The sequence below is a fragment of the Mesocricetus auratus genome, unplaced genomic scaffold (assembly GCF_017639785.1).
Source record: "Mesocricetus auratus isolate SY011 unplaced genomic scaffold, BCM_Maur_2.0 Super-Scaffold_100014, whole genome shotgun sequence".
NCBI classification, from domain to species: Eukaryota; Metazoa; Chordata; class Mammalia; order Rodentia; family Cricetidae; genus Mesocricetus; species Mesocricetus auratus.
This window is the reverse complement of record NW_024429197.1, coordinates 39,933,387-39,957,665: the sequence shown is the minus strand read 5'-3', so window position 1 is coordinate 39,957,665 and position 24,279 is coordinate 39,933,387. Positions and strand designations below refer to the sequence as shown.

Below are 24,279 nucleotides of genomic sequence, written 5' to 3'. Positions count from 1 at the left end.
TGAAATAGCTCTCAAAATAACATTTTTCAGTTAATAGTTCTCTTCATTTCATTCTACTTAAAAAGTAGATACAATACATGCCTGGCTTGGTGGATACACCTTTAATCACAGCACTTGGGAGACAGAGATAGGCAGATTGATGAGTTCAAGGCCAGCCTTGTCTACAGAGTGTGTTTCAGACAACAAGGGGTGTACAAAGAAAACCTGTCTAGAAACCCAAAAATCAAGCAAAGCCCAAAAGGAACATAATATATATTAAAGGACTATGGAATCATATCGGCATTTTTCTTTCTAGGTTATATATGCATGTTTTAATAATTGTGTTCTTGACCTTTTTACCTTTTTAAAGTACAGCTTTACAAACCACTGACTATACAAGTGTGTTATCACTGAATCTGCACTACATTCAGAACTGTATTTGAAGTTTCTGGTAGGGATCCAGGGAGCCTTTTCTTTAACTAATGAAAATAGCTTTCAGTGGATAAAACTTGAAAGCACAATTAATGGTAATGATGACAATGGTTAGCATGTGGCACTTACTAGGGCCAGCTACTGTTTTAAGTAAGTTATACAAAATAACCTAAGCTGGGCATGGTGTTGTATGCCTGTCACCCCAGTACTTTGGAGGTGGAGACAGGACTAAAAGATTCAAAGTCAGCAAGGGCTCAGCATGACTAAGTACGGTAGATAACAAGAGCTGCTAAAACATGGGAAGAAAAATGGGTAGGTACTTGATGGATGAATGGCTTTTAAAATCCCAATATGGGTTTCCAGGATCAGGAAGATGGTTCAGTGGGTAAAAGTCACACAACCCTGATGATTTGAGTTCAGCCCTGGAGTCCATGAAAAAAGCAAGGTGTGGTGGTGCACATTTGTTACCTCAGGACCTCTACTGGAGACAGGAGGCAGAGAGAGTAGAATCGTTCTGAAACTCACAGGCCAGCTGGCTCAGAGAACATAGCCCAGCACCAGAAAGAAGTGCAACAAGAAAGAAAGGGAGAATTTATGCTCAAAAGTTGCCCCCTGGAATGAGGCAAGATCTCCTGAGCAGATTGGGAGCATGGGGGGCAGGAGGGGAAAGGGAACCAGGAAAAAGAAAGGGGGAGAAGAGGAGGGGAGAGAAGGATATGGGGGAGCAGGAAGGTTGAGTCGGGGGAAGAATAGAGGAGAGCAGATGAGAGATACCATAATAGAGGGAGTCATTATAGGTTGGAGGAGAGATCAGGCACTAGTAAGATTTTCAGAGATCTACAAGGATGACACCAACCAGCAAACTAAGCAATAGTGGAGAACCTACCTTAAATGCCCCTCCCTGATAATAAGTTTGACGACTGCCTTATATGCCATCCTAGAACCTTCATTCAGTGGCTGATGGAAGCAGAGGCAGACACCGTCACAGCTTAACACTGAACTGAACCCCTAGAACCCAGTTGCAGAGAGGGAGGAACGATAAGCAAAGGGGTCAAGACTGAGCTGGTTTAACCCACAGAAACAGCTGACCTGAACAAGGGGGAGCTCTTGGACCTCCAACTGATGGCTGAGAGGCCAGCATGGGACTGATACAGACCCGCAGAATGTGGGTGTCAGTGAGGAGGCCTAGGCAATCTATGGGGCTTTGGGTAGTAGATCAATATTTATCCCTGGCATACAAATGGACTTTGGGTGCCCATCCCACAATAAGGGATGCTCTTACAGCCTGGACACATGGGGAAGGGCCTAGGCCCTGCCCTGCAAGAAATGACAGACTCTGGAGATCCCCTATGGAGGGCCTCACCCTCCCTGGGGAATGGTGTGGGGACTGGGTGGGGAGCTGGGGAGGCTGGTGAGGGGTAGGAAAGGAGGGGAGGGAGAGTGAGCTGTGAGTGACATGTGAAGCAAGCTTGTTTCTAATTTAAATTAAAAAAATTTTAAAAAAAGTTGCCCCCTGACCTTCATATTCGAACTGTGAGACTTGAACATGCAAAATCTAAGAATAAGGGTTTGGGGTTTATTATCAAGTCTAATGAGAAGCAAGTAGGAATAAAACGTTTCTAAATGTTATTCAAATTTCCCATTAGGGTTTGAACAAATATTTTAAAAGGGAGAAATAGTAAAGGAGATCATGACCTCATCTGAATTTTAAATTAGTTTATAAATTATATTTTTTAACTTGGAACTTATGATATCTGATAACAATTAGGCTTTCTTATTTCTAAAGCAAGCAGAAGACTTATTAGGATTGGGAATATGATTATAAATGATGTGATCTAATTCAGGACCTTAAATTTTTATATGTGATATGCATGGCTATATATGTATATCATATACACATACACACATATCTACCAAAGCATTAAACAACATGTCCACTTCAATTAGTAACTAGAGTGAATCAGTAATCACCACATAAGTAAAACCTAGAATATTGCCAACACCTCAGAAGCACTGCAGTTTGACTTTTTAAAAAAGAGCATATTTAGTATCTTAATATGATAACTATCCATAATTACCCATAAATGTCAAGTGAAATCATGTGGCCAATCTTTTTATGGGCAAAAAGAATGCTCCCTTAAGTCCATATTTAATTTCAATATGGAAATTGAGTATGTATCAATTTAAAATCTATTGAGATATTCATACAGAGATATACAATCTCTAAGCTATTATTTTTAATTAAGAAGTATATATCAGGTATATAAAAACATAGAAAACAAACATAATATTAATAGCTTTAGGATTAAAGCATTTGATTAAACTAAAATCAAAGACACTCAAAAGCTTAATATCTTCTGTGTTTATTTAAATAAATTAGGTAAAATGAGACCAGTTTCTTTATAGATTCTAGCATATGCTTAACATCCAATAAATGTTAAACAATAAAATATGAAATAGGTTAATCACAGCATATCTAAAATACATTTTATTAAATTTGAACCTATTTAAAATTTTATATTACAGAAAATGATATATCACTGATTCATGACCTTTTATAATATAAAAAAACTATTAAGCATATAAAATTACACTTGTGCCTTTAAATATAGCAGTAAACTACTAGATAACAACAAATATGTATGGTCAGAATTAAATGATTTTATATAAAAATTAGATTATTCTATAAGGAAAAATTTTATAGCTTAAATACAATAGATGTAAACTATATAAACATATACTAAATGTGGGTATAGTTAAATGGACAATATGGATAAAAATAACATTTAGAAGTACCCCTCTTAAACTGCAGTGTGGCAATACCTGAGTTATATGCCCTTTAATTTATGCACATGATGGATAGCTTGTTAAGGGCATATCTGTAACCATTATAATTGATAGTAGCTGACGGCAGTCAGGTCATAATTTCTATTTAATAGATGGGATAGTGAGGGAACAGCAGTAGCATTTTAAAATAAGTGTCTACAAAGTTTACATTTATGTTCAAAGTAACATTTACATCTAGCCTTTCTTATGTTAAATTCCTTGAGAAGAGAGAAAAACCAGCTTCAACAAGAGCTATATATTACTAAATCAAAACCTTGATTTAACCAATAACTAGAAGAATCTTACCATAAGTGGAAAAGAATGTTCAACTAACCATTTGATGGTCCGTTTCCACACTCTTGTTCTTTGAGGGTTGTGAGAGAAGAAAATGGGCTCATTTGATAAGTTCCAGTTGTTGGAGAGTAAGCTGTAATACTTTTCCTCCTTCTGATTCTTGAAGGACTAAATGACTAGAAATAAATAATAATTTGGAAGAGAAGTACTTACTTTTAGTTACAGATCTTTGAAAATACCTTAAGTAACCCAGGAAAATGCAAATTAATACTACTTTTCTTGTTCTTTCTTTCAGATTTTGAATGCATTTATCACCTTCTATGTGAACATTATTTCTCTCAGATGAGGTAGATATTTTAGATCTCTACAACAATTAGGACATCTCAATTTGATATTTATGAAAATTTGATGTGAAACATTACTAACTGCTGATATGTGTTCCAACAGCTTTAGAGATGAGGAATCTAGTCAGCCCATTTCCAATGCTAATATGCAATATGTAATGTGAAGTGTAATTATGGAGCCAGACCAGGACTCTCAGAGACACTTCTTACTAAGGTCCACAAGGAAACTCTAGGAAAGTTCAGGGCTCTCCTCAGCCTACCCACACCTCTCTATCAATGCTCTGCCTTACTGATAACAAGCCAGTGTCCAAACAACTGAGCCTGCCACTTATGCCCGCTTAAGCATTTGGCCTGTACTGCACAACTGAACTTTTCTCCTTTGTATTCTTCTAAGCAGTATATATTCTGGTAATATTTTACATTTTTGTCTAACCCATCAGAATTTGTTCCTGAAAAATATGATTTATCTTTGCACATTAGGGAACAAAAACATGTTTATGAATAACTTAAAAGGAAAAGTGGCCATCCTACTCTACTCAATATACTAATTTGTTCACTGGTTCATTTATGAGCTAGCACCTACAATTCCCATAGTAGATTAGGCACATGTGTGTCTCAAATCAGCCTATCATCTTAGCTCTGAATGTTATCTCTTAGCTTCCCCAGAGCTATTCTTTTTTTTATTATTAATTTTATTTAAACTAAAAACAATCTTATTTTGCATACCAATCCCAGGTCCCTCTTCCTTCTGTCCTCCCATTCCCCCCACCAACCCTCCATCCAACTCCCCATCCACTCCTCAGGGAGGGTGAGGCCTCCCACGGGGGATCATCAAAGTCTGTCACATCATTTGGGGCAGGACCTAGGCCCTCCTCTGGTGTATCTGGGCTGAGAAAGTATCCTCCCATAGAGAATGGGCTCCCAAAGCCCATTTGTGCACTAGGGATAAATACTGGTTCCACTGCCAGAGGCCCCATAGACTGCCCAAGCCCCTCAACTGACACCCATGTTCGGGGGGTCTTGTTTGGTCTTATGCTGGTTCCTCAGTTGTTGGTCTGGGGTCCATGAGCTCCCACTTGCTTAGATCAGTTGTTTCTGTGGGTTTCCCCAGCATGGTCTTGACCCCTTTGCTCATCACTCCTCCTTCTCTACAACTGGATTCTGGAGTTTGGGTCAGTGTTTAGCTGTGATTCTCTGCTTCTGCTTCCATCAGTTACTGGATGAAGACTCTAGGATGGCATTTAAGGTCATCATCAATCTCATTATAGGGGAAGGTCATTTAAGGTCGCCTCTCCACTATTGCTTAGATTCTTAATTGGGGTCATCCTTGTGGATCCCTGGAGATTTCCCTAGTGCCAGTTTTCTTCTTAAGCCCATAATGGCTCCCTCTATTAAGGTATCTCTTTCCTTGCTCTCCTCCTCTGTTCTTCCCCCAACTTGACCTTCTTGATGCCTCATGATTTCTTCCCCTCTCCCCTTCTCCCCTCCTTTTTCTTCTCCCTCCCTCCCAATTTCTTTTGTCTAGGTCTCCAACTCTGTCTACTTTCTCTAAATATCCACTGTCGCCCTATTGTTTGCTCCTGAATCCCTCTGGGCCTTGTTTTCCACGATGCTTACCGATCATGTAACTAATGTGCATAAGGAAACAAAATGAAGTACCAGGAAGGTAAATCAGCATCAAACATGAGTTCAGATCTCCAGAATCCATATAAAGCCAGATGAAATAAAACCCATCTGTAATCTGAGCACTCTTATGGCAAGATGGTAGATGGACGTGAGACTCCTGCAAGCATGAGTACCTAAGTTCAGATTCCCAAGCCCACATACAGCCAGACCTGACAGCATAAGTCTGCAATCCTAGTTTTTCTATAGCAAGATGGGAGGTAGAGAGAGGAGAATCTCTGTGGTCAGCTAGCCTTCCAGTCACCAGAAAGGGAATCATTCTCAAACAAGGTAGAATGTTGTGGAATATTACTTTAGCTATGTAAAGATGTGCTACATTTGTTTGTGCTGCAATTGTTTAACTATGTAACGATGTGCTGCATTTGTTTTACCTTGTCTGCTTAAGGCACCTGATTGGTCTAATAAAGAGGTGAATGGCCAATAGCTGAGCAGTAGAGGGATAGGCAGGGCTGGCAGGTGCAGAGAGAATAAGTAGGGGGAGGGATCTAGGTGCACGAGAAGAGAGAATAAGGGAGAATGGGAAACATCCTGGACCAACCAGCCAGGCAGACATGGAATAGGACATACAGAACAAAAAAAAGGTAAAAGGCTCTGAAACAAAATGTAGATTAAGAGAGAGAGATAGGGCAATTTAATTTGTAAGAGTGAGTGGGACAAGCATAAACTAAGGTTGAAAATTCATAGCTAATAATAAGTCTCTGTGTTGTGAATTGGGAGCTGGTTGGTGGTCCAAAAGAAAGTCTGCTACAGTAGAAGGCAAAAACCAATACTCAAGGTTGTCCTCTGACTTCTACACATGTATTGTGGCATGTATGCATACATACACACCACACGCACACACACACACACACAGACACAGCTTAAAAAAAAGATAAATTATTATGGCCTCCAAGAGTGTCTGCTAGAAGTTAAACAAGCCAGAGATGAGGTTTTAAGTTAGTGTACATGTTAGACAAATTAAAAAAGAGAGGACAATCAAAGTGAACTACAGTAATCTGATACAGAAAGATAGGAAAGACAGGTCTGAGATAAGAGACAAGGCATTAGGGAGTTGGGAATGTAGTTCAGTTGGCAAAACATTTGCCTACAAAGTCCTGATTCCAGTCCCTCACCCTGAATAAGCTGGGCACAATGGTGAATGCCTATAAACCTCAGCAATCAGAAGTGGAGGCAAAGGATCAAAGTTCAAAGACATCCATGTCTACACTGTGCATATGAGGCCACCTTGAGAAACATAAAGCCCTGTCTCAAAAAGAAAATAAAAAGAGGCACAAGAACCTGAAGTCAAGAGTACTGAGTACACAGGATGAACTCAGAGAATAAAGGGAAGGCTTCAATGCTCAGATACTGTCAATGCTGTGGAACAACTTTAGTTTGGAAGCTGTTGTAAAACAGTTACATAACTCTCTATGGTCAACTATCCTTTAATACACCTAGGGCTATGTCACCTTTAAAAGTAATCTTGGTATTTGTTCTAGAAACTATGGGATCAAAATTTTTATAGTTAACATTTTAAATGATATATATTTCCTTTGGTGGAACAAAAGGCATTTATTTCCTATATCCATAATAGGCAAAATTGTAAGCAGTATCTTTTAAAAAAATATCCAACACTTGTACCATTATATCTCTAATGCAATCCATCCTGTAGGATGAAAGGGTTCTAAGTCTCTTTATCAGGGAGTTACCATTACCTCTTCATATTGAGTTTTCACCTGTTTATATGTATTCAGTCATAAAGTATGACATTTACCCAAGTCCTATTCAACTTCTCCAAGAATTTATTGCCTAGAAAGATTTCACTGTGTATGTACAAGGAATGAAAGTTACTGCCCTATTGTACATTTATGTCCATCTGTTTTCCTATTTTCACCAAAAATTATTTTATCCAATTGCCAAATGTCTAAACATTGCAACTGTAGATAATATATTTCTTCTCGAAAATAGTTCTGTACCTTTCAGGAAAACTCCCCCCTTCTTTCTCTCTGTGTTTCTCTCTCCTCTCTCTCTCTCTCTCTCTCTCTCTCTCTCTCTCTCTCTCTCTCTCTCTCTCTCTCTCTCTCTCTCTCTCTCTCTCTCTCTTGTGTTTCTCCCCCCCCTCTGTGTTCCATACCAAAAATTTCCTCCTCTCCTCCTCTCTGTCACTACAGATCCTTAAAAGGAAAATGTTTATTACTACCACACACAGAGAAAACTAAAACCCTACTTTTGTCTACTCTCTCACTTAAAACTTCCTTCAGCAATCACACATCTTAGTATACTGGCATATTGTGTTCATAAAGTTCCCCAAATACTTCTTTTCCTCAGTTTTTCCATGGTAGTCTAAGATGCAGAAAAAGCAATTCTAGGAGCCTGAGGACTCCATTCTGCCATCCTCCAAGCTCTGAGGGACTTACACATTACCTCTGATAATGGAAAGAGATTAAGAGAGACTGAGTTACTAATTACGAGGTCAGCAAGAAGAGTGCCATTTATTGATCCCCTTAGGGAAAAAAAAAGGTGAGAGGATTAGAATCAGCTAGAAAAAGCAAAAGATTCAGGGTACAAACAAAATGCAGTAGATGTTGCACCCACTTCTATAATAATTTATATTTGCTTCGGATATTTACTGACACCTTAAAAATGTTTAACACTACCATTAAACGAAGAAAGACTGTGTTCTGAGATTTAGTCTATTACCAGCCCTATTGCTACTACTGTACTTTCTGTTAAGAGGTCAAACCTCTTATCTTAGCAAAACTAAATTTTGAGCATAGATCTTTCTGTTAAAAAGAAATCAATGCTCTCTCTATAATTTCCAATATATAAGGCATTTGCCTTTGATACTCTCCATGAATTGTAGCTTGCTTTGTCACCTTGTTTAAAGCACGATCAACCAAAAAGGTGTCTGCACTTTATTGATTTTGTACCTCTTATAAACAGTCTAGAAAGTACTAACTAAGGGTTCTTTTACAGTGAAATATGGGCTATAAAATTATTATGAACTATTAGCTGCTATCACTAGGATACTTAAAACAGGTATTTCAGGTATCCAGACAACCAGAAAAGAGTAGCTGAAGGAAAATCAGTCTTTGGTCTCTTTTTCCTTTTAAAACAGGGTCTGGCTAACACAGGTTGGTCTTGAACTGATGAGCTTTACTCCTCAGCATCATCAGTGCTGGGATTACAAGTGTGTCACCATGCCTGGGTGGATAATTATTATTAAGCTTACTCTGGTAAGGTTATTGGAACATCCCATCTATGATATAATTATGGCATACTACCAGTACTTGTTTGGGATTTATATTAGGAAACTATGAACAGTAATTGTGTTAGGTGATTTTCATTTTGGATCTACTATTTCTGAGCTGCCACAATTATCACTCTTAATGGTATTAGAGACTCTGAGATTTTGTAGTAGCTTCTACAGTAGCTACAGGGAACAAAAGGACTTTGCACTTATCTAGTGATTTTATAGGGATCTTTGGAAAAGAATATGAATACACATGCACTCAAGGGGAGGGGATGGGCATGGTGGCACACCTCTTTAATCCAAGCACTCGTAGGCCGGTAAGTAATTTCTAGGAATTAGAGATCAGCCTGGTCTACATAGTGAGTTTCAGGACAGTCAAGTGAGACCCCCCCCCCGCCGTGTGTGTGTGTGTGTGTGTGTGTGTGTGTGTGTGTGTGTGTGTGTGTGTATGTGTGTGTGTTAGACTTATGGTAACAGAAACATTCTATAACTTGATAAAGTGTTTGATACACAGGGAATATATACTGCTAATAAACATTAAATGTGCACCCAAGACCTACAAATTTAATTATATATAAACTTAACACCAAAAAATTCAAAGCAAAACAAAACTTTGGCTGAAGAAGCTGGTGCACTGATTTGTCTGTCTGTCTGTCTGTCTGTCTGTCTGTCTTTTGACAAGAATCTCACTTTGTGGAACAGGCCAGACTGGAAATCACTACCTAGCTCAGGTCTTTTCCAGTTCAGAAATCCTCTTTGCTTCAGCCTCCTAAGTACTGGGATGAGTGACAAGCACTACCATGACTGGATAGTAAATCTCATTAACTAGTCTTCTGCAACTTATTTCCTTCTTTCATTTGGTTTGTGTGTATAACTTTCAGGATCATATTTCTTCTTCCAACATGTAGACATGGAACTTAATTCATGAGCCTTAGCTACAAGCACCCTTATCTGCTGAGCCATCTTGTTGGCCCATCTTCCACAATTTTAAAGAAACCAGACTATCATATTTAATTTTAAAGGCATTCCCAGAACCACAAAGAATATATATTACTGCACTATTACTATCTCACAGGAAGGTTTTTCTTTTCTTTTTTTAATGAACTATGTCCATGGTTATTTCTAATCAAACTTTCACAGATCCTTTTATTTTTTTAGAATGTTATGAATTACATTCAATACATTATTTACTTACTGAAATATGATTTATGTAAAATGCACAAATCTTAATTTGATTTGATAAGCTCTGACAGTATGTATTGATGTGCTTCTACCTGAGTTTCACATGCTTGTCACAGGGTTCCTTCTGCCCCTTCCTTTTAGTTAAACTCTCAGCCCAAAGGCAACCAGTCTCTAACTCCAAAAACCACACTTAGCTGCTGCCTCTTGAACTTCGTTCACATGAAGCATAGAACCTGTTTATTTGGCTTCTTTTGCTTAACATGTTTTTGAAATAATTGATGTTTTTGTATATGTTAATAGTGTGCTATGTTTTATGGTATTGTTTGGTAGTATTCCTTTTAAAAAATAGGCCACAATTTGCTTTTCCATTTTCTTCTTTTTGGACATGTGAGTTGTTCCCAGTCTAAGAATGTTAGGAATTAAGTTGCTAATTTCACTTTGTACACAGCTTTTGTGTATCTGTAATTTTTTACTTCTTTGGTGCGTTTAAGAGTGGATTGCTAGGTTACAGGATGGGTATGGGCTTAGCTTTAAATACATAAAGTAAGAGTTTGACAGTTTCCCAAATGTGTGCATCAATTTAACTTCCATCAACATGTACGTTTCAAATCTCGTCATTTTCTCTAGCCTCCATTTGTTTGCTGGCTTGCCATGTCATGATAGTGGCTGTTAGAGCGAAACACAAAATTCTGTTTTGATGTCCTTTACTATTACTTTTAGTTGGGGGAATAGTCATATCCCTTTTGTGACTTTACATCCTTTCTCTGATAATCAGTGTCTGTGAACTTTTCATATGCTAATTATTTATTTAAACATTTTTAAGTGTTTTGATAGCCTGACTTTATTTTTAAGATTAAAATAAATGTCAAAATAATCCATTCCTGTTTTCTGTAAAACTTAGGTTTGACCAGTCTTGACCCATTTTCTGGAATTTGACATGTTCCACACCCTATACACTGACTTCCACTCTGATAAAATGTTCTGCCAAACAAATCTTGAGATGTTTTTCCAAGTTTCTAAGTAACCAAAATACTCCAGGAAACCCCCAAACCCTTGAAAAACTCCCTAGTCTTGCTATTTTGGGGGCTATATAAACCCCACCTTCTCCTGTGTTCAATGCTATTTTCTCAAACCCTGCTGTAGGGAGATAGCCCAATTTGATAGAAAATGGAATTTGCATAATTTGGCCAAAGAATTTGGGTAATGGTTTTTATTCTTGTTTAGTGGGATTAAAAATTTGTTCATGTTTTTACATTTTTTTCTATTTATTTTTCAGCATTCAGGAGGTAGAGGCATGTGAATCTCTGAGTTTGAGGCAAGCCTGATTTACAGATTGAGTTTCAGGACAGCTAGGGACATACAGAGAAACCCTGTCTTGGGGGAGGGGGGAGAGAAAAAAAAGATTAGTTATTCCTGGATGAAATTTTACATCAGATATCAAGTCAGTAAATGATTTTGCTCAATAAGTTTACTGGCTGGAGAGATGATTCAGTGGTTAAGAGCACATATTGCTCTTGCAGAGGACGTGAATTTAGTTCCCTGAACCCACAATGGGCAGCACACAATGACTTGCAACTCTAGCTCTCAGAGGGAACTAAGGCTTCATGTGTACATACCCACCCACACATACATATAATTAAAAAGAAAGGAAAATTTTTTAAAAAACTTTTTTCCCATACAGAAAGACTTTATTAAAGGTTTTTACATTGAATGAACACAATATTTTGAAATGTTTGATAAATGTAGAGAACCATTAAAGATAACATAAATGAGAATTTTCAAGGGAATAGCGTCAAGCAATATCTAAGTCATCATGCCAAAAGGACAACAGCAATGGTACACACGATGGTTCCACTGTTTTGCACTTTGCTACCGTGCTCACATAAGTTGTCTGACTTGAGTTTCTCCCTTTGTCTAGCATGGTGAATACAGTGGGAAGGGTAGGGAGGTGGAGGCAGCTGGCAATGCCATGAGTCTCAGCATAGGATACAGGGCATCACTCTCTCTTCTAGAATGGTGAGGAGAAAAGGAATCCCAACTGTGTCATTCAAACCCAAGATACAAGGTCTGTGAAAAATCTCCCCAGGACCATTACACTTTGGCTGAGGTTGCACTCCTGGAATTTTTAGCTTTGTGTGTGTGTGTGTGTGTGTGTGTGTGTGTGTGTGTGTGTCTGTCTGTCTGTCTGTCTGTTGGATTGTGAAAATGTATCTTTTCAGGGATATACTTTCTATGCCACAACAGAAAGGGTAAGTATAAAACCAGGCTAATGGAATTAACCCTCTTGCAGGAGGGAATCTCTCAAGCAGATTGGGTCGAGGACAGAATGGGGAACCTTCCTGAACAGTGAGTGTGACAGGCAATAAGAGAGCTGCAGATTTACAACTCCTGAATTTACTGCTCCTAACCCTAGGCCACTGTGACATTATTTATTCTTATAACACCTTCGTTTTGACTTTCTTCAGGAAGTCAAATGAACCTGATGTACACAAATGGCATATCCCTCAAATTTAGATATTTTTAAATATAAATATTTAAAACTTGTATAAGTAAATGAAAGTACTTCATTTCTGTACTATGTACTTAGATACACAAGGAATCCTAAATAGCAGTGTGAGGTCTACACAGCAATCATACTTTTTTTCTCTTGTCTTATTACCACAGAGAACAGGAACTTGAGACATACAATCTACTTAACTGCCACACTGACTCCAATAAAAGCTGGCTTTTCTGTCAGTGTCTTTCGAAACTCTCCATGTTTAAGAATGCTCCATGAGAGCCTTTGTTTTCATTTTTTATTATGTGTGTGTACATATGGGCAGGGGGGCATATATGTAAGGAACCGACAACTCTTTGAGTTGGATCTCTAGTAAAACCTTTCCATGGTTGGTTCCTCAGCTTACCAAGCTTGTGTGACTAGCACACTTGTATGTGGAACCGTCTCACCAGCCCAAAACTTGGTTTTAGTAGGCAGGCAAAAGAACTTAATCTCCTGCTACTGGGAGACTGGACAGGAGTGTAGATAGGAATGTGGTGTAGATAGATTATAGCCTCGGTCAGGGCCAGGAAAAGGACCTGGAAAGGAAGGCAGGGTCACATATACGAAGGATCCTGACTGAAAGCCCTGATTCAGGGAACACAACTGTGCCTGTCATCCTTCACTGAATCAGTTATACTTGCCATGAACAATGACGTGTATGTAAAACAAACAAAAACCAAAACAAAAATAAACCTCTAGGTTGGTAAGCATAGGTTTTTAGAATGCTACTGAACATAAAGGAAATACCTGGCATAGCAAATCAATAATCAAATAAACACATCTTAGTGATAGTCCCAGCACCCATCTGTGCTGCTATGCAAAATGAACTCATGAACACTCTTAGCTTTTCAAAACTCTAGGCTTTTGGCTTCTTTAATGACTCATTAGTGAGGATTTTCACAATGTCTGCCTCCAGTGATCGTCCCTGCTGCAGAGGTAAATGTGATAGCACAGGAGTTAGAGAGAACGAGGTTCATTTATTGTAACACCACTATGAACCTACAGCACTGAGCCAAAACAGGATAGAAACATTGAACACACCAAGGGATGTGTGTACGATCCCAGATTGAAGTTCAAGAAAGGGAGGATGGAAGTATCCATGGAGACTACTTAGGAACTTTTATATAGACACAAAAAAATTATCTCAAGGTGACACTAATGACCAAAAGGCAGAGGAAAATATAACTTCATGTTTATTACTAGGAATTCTAAATTAAGAGCATTTTCAGACTTTCTGATTAGTGCTGCCTCAATCCACTGACTTTGGAGAAACAAAATGGGCTTTAAGGAAATATAATGACTCTACATTAACAGATTATACAGTTTGAACAAAATAGACACATTCCCTAATACGTACAACCTGACCAGACTAAATCATAAACAACTAGAAAATATGAGTAAATCAATAGGAAGTAAAGAAACTGAGTTAATATTCAAGACAGATGGTTTAAAAGTACAGACCCAGGTCAAACATAGCAATGTGTTCTTTTAACACAGGGTATTTCTTGTGACACTGACCTACACATCCTCATACGAAGAAAACACAGATGGAAAGTCTGCCATGCTGACAACTGTGCCCATGAAGAGAATGGGTTCCAAATGGTCATTTTTTTTCCCCATTCAGATGATGCTTCTATCTCCCAAAGAACAGCTCTGGGGCAGGAAGGAACAGCACTTCATTTCAAGCTGGACTACTCATCTACCAAAATACCAGTCTGACCATCGAAACAGATGCAGAATTACAGTCACAGCTGCATTCTGCATACAACAAGTTGGATAATGGTACTCTAATTGCTAATTACACCTTTAATGATGTTTTTAGTGCCAATGCAGTATTTTGCCATCTTTGTATAAAATTTTTTTGAAAAGCACTCAGGAAGGTTTTCAAACGATGATATTCTATTTTGTTAAAACCAACAAGTCTTCCAAAAAGAGTCCCCTGTCCTCCCCCACAAGACAGGGTTTCTCTTTGTAGCCCTGGTTGTCCTGGAACTCCCTTTGTAGAGCCAACTGGCTTCAAACTCAAGAGACCCACCTGTCCCTGCTGCCCTAGTGCTGGAATTAAAAGTGTGTACCACCATTTCTTGAAATGGCAGTCTCATGGGATTTTGTAAGAGCCCATTTATTAACTAGCAATTTTCTTTAATTTACTTCCTTACCAATTATTTACATTTAACATTAGAGAAATCATAAGTATGTCAGTTAGCGTTTGTATCTAAATCCATAGTTGGCATGGAAAAGTTATTAGCTAATGTGCTAAGATGTTGTCACTGGGAATATTCTATAACTAGATTCACAAAATAATACCAACAGTATAATTTTATTTTTATTGTGATTACCATGGTAAATTTTATTATACTGTTGTACTGTCATTTACTGTATGTCAGCACAGCTGAGGCAAATTATTACTTTTTGATATGACAATGCCACTAACATTTTGATATTACTTTAGTAGGTTACAATATATAGATTAAATACTACTATTGTTTCATGTCTCTTTTATATTAAAAACATGTATTGTTATATACTAGAATTATATCTCTAGAGAGAAGTGATAAACTTCTATAAACTAATTCCTACTACATTATTTTCATAAAGGTTACTAAATAATTTGCTTCTTACATGTCTATCTCAAACTGACCAGAAATTTTGGAATGCCAGACTAGAAAAAAATAATTTATATGCAGACAACATTGTATTAATGACAAGCATGCCATTGTTTTTTGTTTTGTTTTGTTTTTTGAGACAAAGTTTCTCTGTATTGTTTTGGAGGCTGTCCTGGAACTCGCTCTGTAGACCAGGCTGACCTCGAACTCACATAGATCCACTTGCCTCTGCCTCCCAAGTGCTGAGATTAAAGGCATGCACCACCAATGCCCAGCGTGTGCCTTGTTTTTGATAAATGTTATACTTAGCAGGGTAAAGCAATAAGCAAAAGTTAAAAACTCAATCACAACCATGCAATCATAATGCTTACTCTCTCTCATTCTTCCCCTACCAGCCCCTATCCTACTCCCTCTCCTGTAACCCAGGTGACTATGTAGCTGAGGATGATCTTGAACTCAGGATACTCGTGCTTCCACCTAACATGGACTAGGCTTATAGGCATGTGCTACCACTAGGCTGCAATCACAATTCAAAAACTAATACTTACTTTTTCTTCAAACTCATCATCGAATTTCAGTGATCTTCTAAGTCTGCAAACAAAATATTTAAAGAAAATTTACATTTGGTAATGCTTTATTTTAGGCTGATATTTTAGGATAAAATAAAAATATTTGAGTTATTTTTAACCAACTAATTTTTATGTTGCTTGTTAAAGCTAAAAGCCAATGAAAAAATTAATTATAATGACATATTTGGACTTAATGTTTTTATTTGATCAGTTTATTTCTAGTAGCATATTTTAATATGGGATCATAATTAAGCATTTAAATGGACTACTCCTTCTTCTATCTATATCGATATATCTATCTTATATACAAATGCTAATACAAAATTTAAACATTAGTTTTATTCTTTTTTGGTGGTGGTACTGGGTATTAAAACCAGGTTTTGTGCTTGCTAGGTAAGATCCTACCACTGAGCTATATCCCCAGACTAGTTTTTATTATTGAAAATTTTTAGTTAAAAAGTTCAGTTGTCTGTATAAAAATATCATGAGGAAAAATTATACATAACAGCAAAATAATCTAAATATCTTGATAAAGACACCAAAAATCTACTATTTCCAGGAACAGAATGCTAAATGGTAGAGGTATTTGTAAGGCAAAGTTTTGCACATTATCCTAGTGTTGGACATGATTCAGAGCAAGCAGACTAAGACTTAACAGGGGAACAGATGCCCCATGTCTTTATAAGTCCCCAACCCATAAGAAACTATTTTTTGTTTCCTCCACTACACTGATTCAGGAGCGTGCCAGGCTCTCTGTGTGTAAAATCTGTTCTGCTAAATGGGATGCCCAGCTGTTGGTGACAATGCTTAGAAAGGAAAGTTGAATATTTATAATACTTTATTCCGTACAGCTGCCTTCTAAAGAGCAGTCATCAAGATTTTATTGATTGCAGACTGAAAGCTCAACGGAGAAAAAGGTCAATATAAATTAAAACTTGTTTTCCAAATGCAGTATTAAAAGTACTTCTTGACCCGAGACAGAAATTACCCCAAGTATTAGCAAATTAGAGCATTCTGTAAGATTTATATTGTTTTACAGAACCCCTCCTAAAATATGGATCCTAGAAAATTACTAGCACATTTTTCTGTTTTCAAATGCTGTGACATTAGCTTTTTTTTTTTTTTTTTTAACGAGACAGGGTTTCTCTGTATTGTTTTGGAGGCTGTCGGTCCAGCCCAGCCTCGAACTCACAGAGATCCGCCTGCCTCTGCCTCTTGAGAGCTGGGATTAAAGGCATGTGCCACCACCGCCCGGCTGACATTAGCTTTTATAAGAATATAAAACTCGCCCTGATACTGCTCAAAATATTATTGCTGTATTATCATTTGCTAATTCTTAGAAAAAGTAAGTCTGTGTTCAGATTAGATAAAAAGTGGACGGATGAAGCCAAGGAAATGTTAAACTTTCAAGAAAGTGAGTAGAATTATAATAGGCTATAATCTATTTTGTTTAGAACCTAAAGATGGGATTTACTGAAGGTAACAGAGTAGTGAGTAAATTGGTAATACATATCCTAAGAAGATTTAATAGGCAACAGGAGAAGACATTTGAGAAATGACTTAGTTCAGTCTATAGGGAAGTTTGTGCAACTTGCTCAATGTAACATGTTTTCAGAGAGGGAATCTCAGCTCTATGATAATGCATTGATAAAAACATCTCTCCCATGCTAAGACACTGGAATCTTTTCTAGATTTCATAGCTAGAGCTAGTAACACATCTTGAGGACTGTTATCCTATTGTGTACTCTGTTTGTTTACTTGCCAATGTCTTGGATTTTCCATGTAATCAACTTTACAACAAAGCTAATGCATAATTGTAATCTTAAACTGTGTACTCTTCCATGCCCCTAACCCAGAGTAATGCATATGTGTTCTGATAATCATTTTCTGGAAACAGCACATAGGCTGAAAGCAGTCTTACGAATGTTGAATTCAAAATTTGGATACTGCTTAACAAACAATGATACCTGCAATACTGTTTGTTATCTGGGTCAGTTAGGGTCAGTTGAAGTCAGTGACTTAAATTCCTTGTGAAACTGCTAAAGACTTGTGTAAAATATCCCCCATTCCTTCCCCCATGTGATACTTTTTCTGCTGCTCAATAAATACAAAACAAAGACTTCTGCTAGGAACAGACACAGAATCATAAGACAGACTTCAGAAAGGCACAGATTCAGACTCTTAGACAGACGAGAAGGACAGAAGACATTGGGAGGGTGAAGTGGAGAACTCGAATCTGGGTTTATTATTGGATAGGTGACATGAAAAAAAGTGCTTTGATTTCTTTCCTTAATGTGACACTGACACATTATTGGTGTCTCAGAGTTTATTATTAATGCATTCAAACTAATCACATAGGTCTTGAATTGAAGGAGAGAAAAAATTATAGATCACTTTAAAAAGAACAAACTTACTAGAAGAATTTATGATAATTTATCCTTACCTTTCAATCAGAATTGGGCACAGTTATAAATTATTTAATTAAGTATCTACTGCTTACACAGGTATTCCTTTATCCATGAACAACTGATATAAGAGGATGAAATGATGCTAAATGGATTCCTCTTGACCAGGAACAAAGCAGAAATAGATGAAACTAATAAGGAAGATCAGGTAAGGCTTGGCTAGACAAAAGGATCTTTCTTGAAATTCTAAAGTTGTTACTGGCTCTTAAGGCTACTATCTTATTTAAAAAGTAAATAAATAAACAAAACAGCAGCAGCAACAACAAAAACCTCATGCAAACAATTAGGATGATTTATGCCTGTAACTGCAACATTCAGGAGGTTGTGGCAGGAGGATCCAGGGTTTAAGGCCAGGCTGGGCTACATAGCAAGAAATTGTTGCAAAAGAAAGCAAGGAGAATTCTAAAAAAAAAAAAAAACTGGGCAAAGGATTTGAATACACATTTTTCCAAAGATATAAAAATAGCCAACAGGCATGTGAAAATAAGGTCAATAGTCACTAGGGAATCCACATCAGAACTAGGAGATTCTACATGTTACTAAATATTGCTAGTACGATGGCATTATAGGAAAACAAAATACAAAATAAGCAGTATGGCAAGGATGTAGAAAAATAAGAACCCTTACACACTGATGATGAGAGTGCATAAAACAATACTCATGGCAGCGTTGTTACAATGGCAAAATGGCAGACGCTGCCTAAGTGGCTGGTGGCAGGTGAATTTAATACACAAAATGTAGTATGTACATATGTGGATATTAGTCAGCTTAAAAAGTGAAATTTGAGGGCACTGGTGGCACCCGCATTTAATCCCAGCACTTGGGAGGCAGAGGCAGGTGGATATCTGTGAGTTCAAGGCCAGCCTGGTCTACAGACCAAGTTCCAGGACAGGCTCCAAAACAATACAGAAAAACCCTGTCTAGAAACTTACCCTCCCCCCCAAAAATGTGAAATTTTATTCAGGCCTGACTACATTGTATTGGATAATCAATTAGGGAGTGCATCTCTGAGAGAGACTAATTCTCTCTCAGTGATCATTAGGTGCCTGTAGTAAACCACACTAAACAGACTCAGCAGTTGTATTTACATGTACATGTTTGTGTAGCAATAATGACCAAAGAAAAACAGGCCACTAATTTGAAAGTGAAGGGGGACATTGGAAGGCTTGGGGGATAGTGGTATAATTAATTAATTTTAATTAAAATATTAATAAATAAAAACAACAAAGACATTTGACTTTTATTACAATATAGATGAACCCTGAAGACATTGCCCCATGTAAAATAAGCCAATTACAAAAGCATATACTGTGAAGATTTTATTCATATGACAGTAGTCAAATTTAGAGACATGATAATAAAATGGTGACTACTGTGGGCTAGCGGCAGGAAGGAATGGGAAATTATTGTTTAGTTAGAGTATGGTTTGAGTCTCACAAGATGAAAACAGTCTAAAGATAGAATGTGGTAATGGTTAAACAACAGTATGGATGCATTTCCACTTAAGGGTAAACTTATAATTGCAGGTGACTTCTCATTTTCCATTTCCTCAAATTTCCACCTACTCCCATAGTTGACTATCACATCCCATTTTTAGTTGTACTAGGTTTAGATTCTCCGTGTGATGGTTAGCTTTAACCGCCAGCCTGACTGGATTGAGAGGTACCTAGGCAATCAGTAAAGCACACCCCTGGGCTTCAATGAAGGCATTCTTAGAATACACCTTGAACGTGGGAGGCACCAATTCCTAGATTGGGGATGCCTATGGGACAAAAAGTACAAAGGAAAGCTGCACACACAGGTGTTTTCTCTTTGCTTCCTGGCTGCTATGATGTGAGTTACTCTCCACTATGCCTCAGTGCCATGATGGACTGATAGGATTAAAACTGTGAGCCAAAATGGTGTTTCCTTCCTGAAGCTGTTTTGTTCTGCTAACATAACTGGGTTCAAAACTACAGTTGCTACTACAATTAATGCTGTTATGATTTCATAAGAACAAATATATTTGGTGTGCAGTTTTCAGTAGGTAGGATTATATAATATTCTTTATGAATGGGTCACTCTTTTATTTAGTCTAACACATGATATAGTATCCTTAAATAGGATTTATGCTTCATCATAGCAAAATGAATAGGTAAGTTTTACCATATAAGTGTTACTAACATCAGATATAATACTAAATAAGTGGTTCTAAGTGGAGAAAGCTATCACTCATTCTTAGCCAGGAAGGAATGAGACCATGGTAGCTCACAAAAGTATATAATGAAATTCTTTTCTTATAGAGCTTTAAAAATGTTAAATATGGTTTTGAATGGTAGGGTCCAATGCAGTAGTTGAGGATGAAGAGTAAACTTAGGAAAGCAGATAAGACTGGGGGGGATCTCTCATGCTATACCAAATACCTCCCCAAGGTTGGGCAAACCATATAATTGCAATAAGCGTCATAAACTTGGTAATACTGGCCTGTAAAATGTAAGAATTTCTGGGTGGAAGACAAAAATATCATTTAGTATTTCAGTGTTTCCATTACTCTTAGTATAATGGACATAATAGTGCTGCCAGCCACCAACTTTACAGGAGTGTTTAGAGCACAGTGAGTGTGCTCCTGAGATCCTTAGAAACCCTTTGATAAAAGGCAATGGCCAAATTCACAATCCATTGACACGTTAAATGTAATTTGAGGTATATGAAATGATTTACTTTCTATTCTGCATAAGAGAAAGAAAAGAAAGGAGAAGGATCTTGTATTATGTTTTGATCTTTCCTTTTCATTCAAGTCTATGTTTGTGTACAAAACTTCACACAATCACACACTAAATCTCTATCATAGTATGGTTGGGTAGGGATTCCACCCATCACATAAAGTATGGGCACGATGGGAAGGCATGTAAAGGGATCATTTGCTATGATACTTTGTGACACAACCAGTCAAAATGTTGGCCAATTATTAGGTAATGTATTTTGGCATCAAAATATTCCTTATCAAAAGATTAATAATGAGCCAAAGAAATTTTTTTACATAAGTTAATGGGCATATTTGGGAGCATTAACCATAGAACATAGACAGAAGTGAGATGTTTTGAGTTTAATTAAAAGAAAAATCAAGTTAAGACCATTTCACTACTAAATGATCCTTTCAATATAAAACACATGTATTTGTACATGTATCTGACAATAATAAGTCCTTTAAAAGAGTCCTACCAACTGAAAGGGCTTACACAGGTCTATAGATGAGGTGATATTTTATGTACTTTTCTTTATGAATTATATTTCACAACACACATAAACGAAAACAAAAACACATCCAACTGCTATTGATGTCTACTATACTCCTCAAACTCCAATAATCATTTCCATGTAGTTGCCATATGTGGAGGAGCACAGATCATGTCCCACCAGGAGGGGAGTGGCCCAAAGCTGATGACCAGTGCCTTTACACAGCGCTGGGAGGAAGCTACCGAGGTAAGGCTTAAGTGTTCACTAAGAAAACAACTGGCTGCCCAAACTTGCCCCAGATGAGGTCATCACACTTTCAGACTGTGCCCAAGAGGGTATAGGACACTAGATACATAATAGGAATACCTTTAAAATGATTGGATAATACTTTTCCGGCCTTGTGGTGTTTTACTTTAAAAGGACTCTCCTGCCCCCCACCCCCATCGTGCTCCGCTTCAGGTGAGCTTGCGCCCTGCTCGACGCCCCAACTCCTGCCAATCACCCCGTCCCTTGATCTTCCTGGGCCTGCTCCTCTGCATTGACTGGACCTGCCCAGACAGAAAGGACATGAGTTCGGTCACACCCCAATCTTGGCTCCCCCTCTGCCCACCGAGCTCTGCTTGAGTGTGGAGAATACCAGGAGAAGCCAGACCATCTAGAGTTGCAGACATTTAAGTCTTGGTTCACATACACCACCTGTGGAGACAGAGAGACCCCACCTGCACCCACTCGAAGAAGGGATGGGAAGACTACAATATAAGAACACACTCAGCAATATTAAGACCAATATGACTCCACCAGAATCTAGAGATTCCACACCAGCAAGAGCTGAAAAGCACAACTCAGATGAAGCAGAAGAGACAGACCTTGAGAATTATTTTATGAAGATGACAGAGACCCTCAAAAAGGAAATGAGAAAATCCTTTAAAGAAATAGAAGAAAAAACAAACCAAAAAATTCAAGAAGTTAACAAATCTCTGAAGGAATGCTGGAATTATAAAAGGAGAGTAAATGATTAGGAACCAGAGATGAAAAGCATAACCAACAGAACACAGGATTTAGAAAAGAGAATCTCAAGTGTTGAAAATTCACTAGGAGAAATAGATTCATCGACCAAAGAAAATCTTAAGTCCAAAAAATCCCTAACACAAAATATCCAGGAAATATGGGACACCATGAAAAGGCCAAATCTAAGAATAATAGGTGTAGAAGAAGGTGAAGAAACCCAACTCAAAGGTGCAGAAGACATATTCAACAATATAATAGAAGAAAACTTCCCCAACCTAAAGAAGGATATGCCTATGAAAGTAAAAGAAGCTTACAAAACCTAAATAGACTGGACTACAAAAAAAAGTCCCCTTGCCACACAATAATCAAAACAGCAAACATACAGAATAAAGAGAAAATATTAAGAGCAGAAAAAGAAAAAGGCCAAGTAGCATATAAAGGCAGACCTATCCGAATTACACCTGACTTCTCAATGGAAACTCTGAAAGCCAGAAGGTCCTGGATAGATGTCCTACAAATGTTAAGGGAACAAGGATGCCAGCCAAGACTATTGTACCCAGCAAAGCTTTCAATTATTGTAGATGGAGAAAACAAGATATTCTATGACAAAATCAGATTTGAACAATACACATCCACAAATGCAGCCCTACAGAAAGTACTGGAAGGAAAATTACAACTCAACAAAGATAACTACACTCACAAAAACATAGGCAATAGATAATCCCACTTTACCAAACACAAAAAGAAAAAGGGAGGGGGATTCAGACACAGAACACCACCACCAATAAATCCAAAACAAACAAGAATCAAGAATCAATGGTCATTAATATCCCTCAATATCAATAATCTCAACTTGCCTATAAAAAAACGCAGGCTAACATAATGGATATCAAGACAGAATCCATCCTTCTGCTGCATACAAGAAACACATCTCAACGTCAAAGACAGACGTTACCTCAGAGTAAAAGGTTGGGAAAAGATTTTCCAATCAAATGGACCCAAGAAACAAGCTGGTGTAGCAATCCTAGTATCTAACAAATTAGATTTCAAATTGAAATCAATCAAAAGAGATGAAGAAGGACATTGCATATTCATCACAGGAAAAATCCATCAAGATGAAATCTCAATTCTGAATATCTATGTCCCAAATATGAAGGCACCCACATTCATAAAAGAAACATTACTAAAGCTCAAATCACACATAAAACATCACACACTGGTAGTAGTAGACTTCAACACTCCACTCTCACTACTAGACAGGACTTCTAGACAGAAACTTAACAAAGAAACAAAAGAACAGAAGCTATAACCTAATCGGGATTAACAGAAATATATAGAACATTCCATCCAAACACCAAAGAATATACCATCTTCTCAGCTCCACATGGAACCTTCTCTAAAATCGACCACATATTCAGTAACATAGTAAACCTCAGCAGGTACAAAAACATTGAAATAACCCCCTGTATCTTATCAGACCACCATGCTTTAAAGCTAGAATTCAACAACAATACAAATCTCAGAAACCCTACAAACTCATGGAAATTGAACAATGGGTCAAGGAAGAAATAAAAAAAAAAAAGAAATTAAAGACTTCTTGGAATTCAACGAGAATGAAGACACAACATACCCAAATTTATGGGACACTTTGAAAGCAGTGCTAAGAGGAAACTTCATAGCATTAAGTGCCCACAAGAAGAAACTGGAGAATAGTCACACTAGAGAATTAACAGCACAACTGAAAGCTCTAGAACAAAAAGAAATAAACTCACTCAAGAGGAGTAGACACCAGGAAATAATCAAACTGAGGACTGAAATCAATAAGGTAGAAACCAGGAAAACTGAATTACAAAGAATCAATGAAACAAAGAGCTGGTTCTTTGAGTAAATCAAGTAGACAAACC

The 24,279-nt window shown here is 37.5% G+C and overlaps 2 protein-coding genes across 3 annotated transcripts in view; one reads left to right on the top strand and one right to left on the bottom strand.

Moving 5' to 3' along the window:
• Positions 1–14,959, top strand: part of Alg6 (ALG6 alpha-1,3-glucosyltransferase) — an 82,823-nt gene extending 67,864 nt beyond the window's left edge. For both annotated transcript variants that reach the window (XM_040757114.1, XM_040757115.1), the window contains exon 15: positions 14,009–14,959. In XM_040757114.1, the coding sequence (XP_040613048.1) occupies positions 14,009–14,230 (222 nt within the window). In that variant the 3' untranslated portion in view covers positions 14,231–14,959. The remainder of the gene's footprint in view (positions 1–14,008) is intronic.
• LOC101843321 (integrin subunit beta 3 binding protein) overlaps positions 1–24,279 on the bottom strand; it is a 50,508-nt gene that overhangs the window by 19,898 nt on the left and 6,331 nt on the right. The window contains exons 2-3 of the mRNA XM_013116469.3: positions 15,666–15,708; positions 3,572–3,707 (exon numbers count right to left, since the gene is read on the bottom strand). Coding sequence (XP_012971923.1) covers positions 3,572–3,707; positions 15,666–15,708 — 179 coding nt within the window. The remainder of the gene's footprint in view (positions 1–3,571; positions 3,708–15,665; positions 15,709–24,279) is intronic.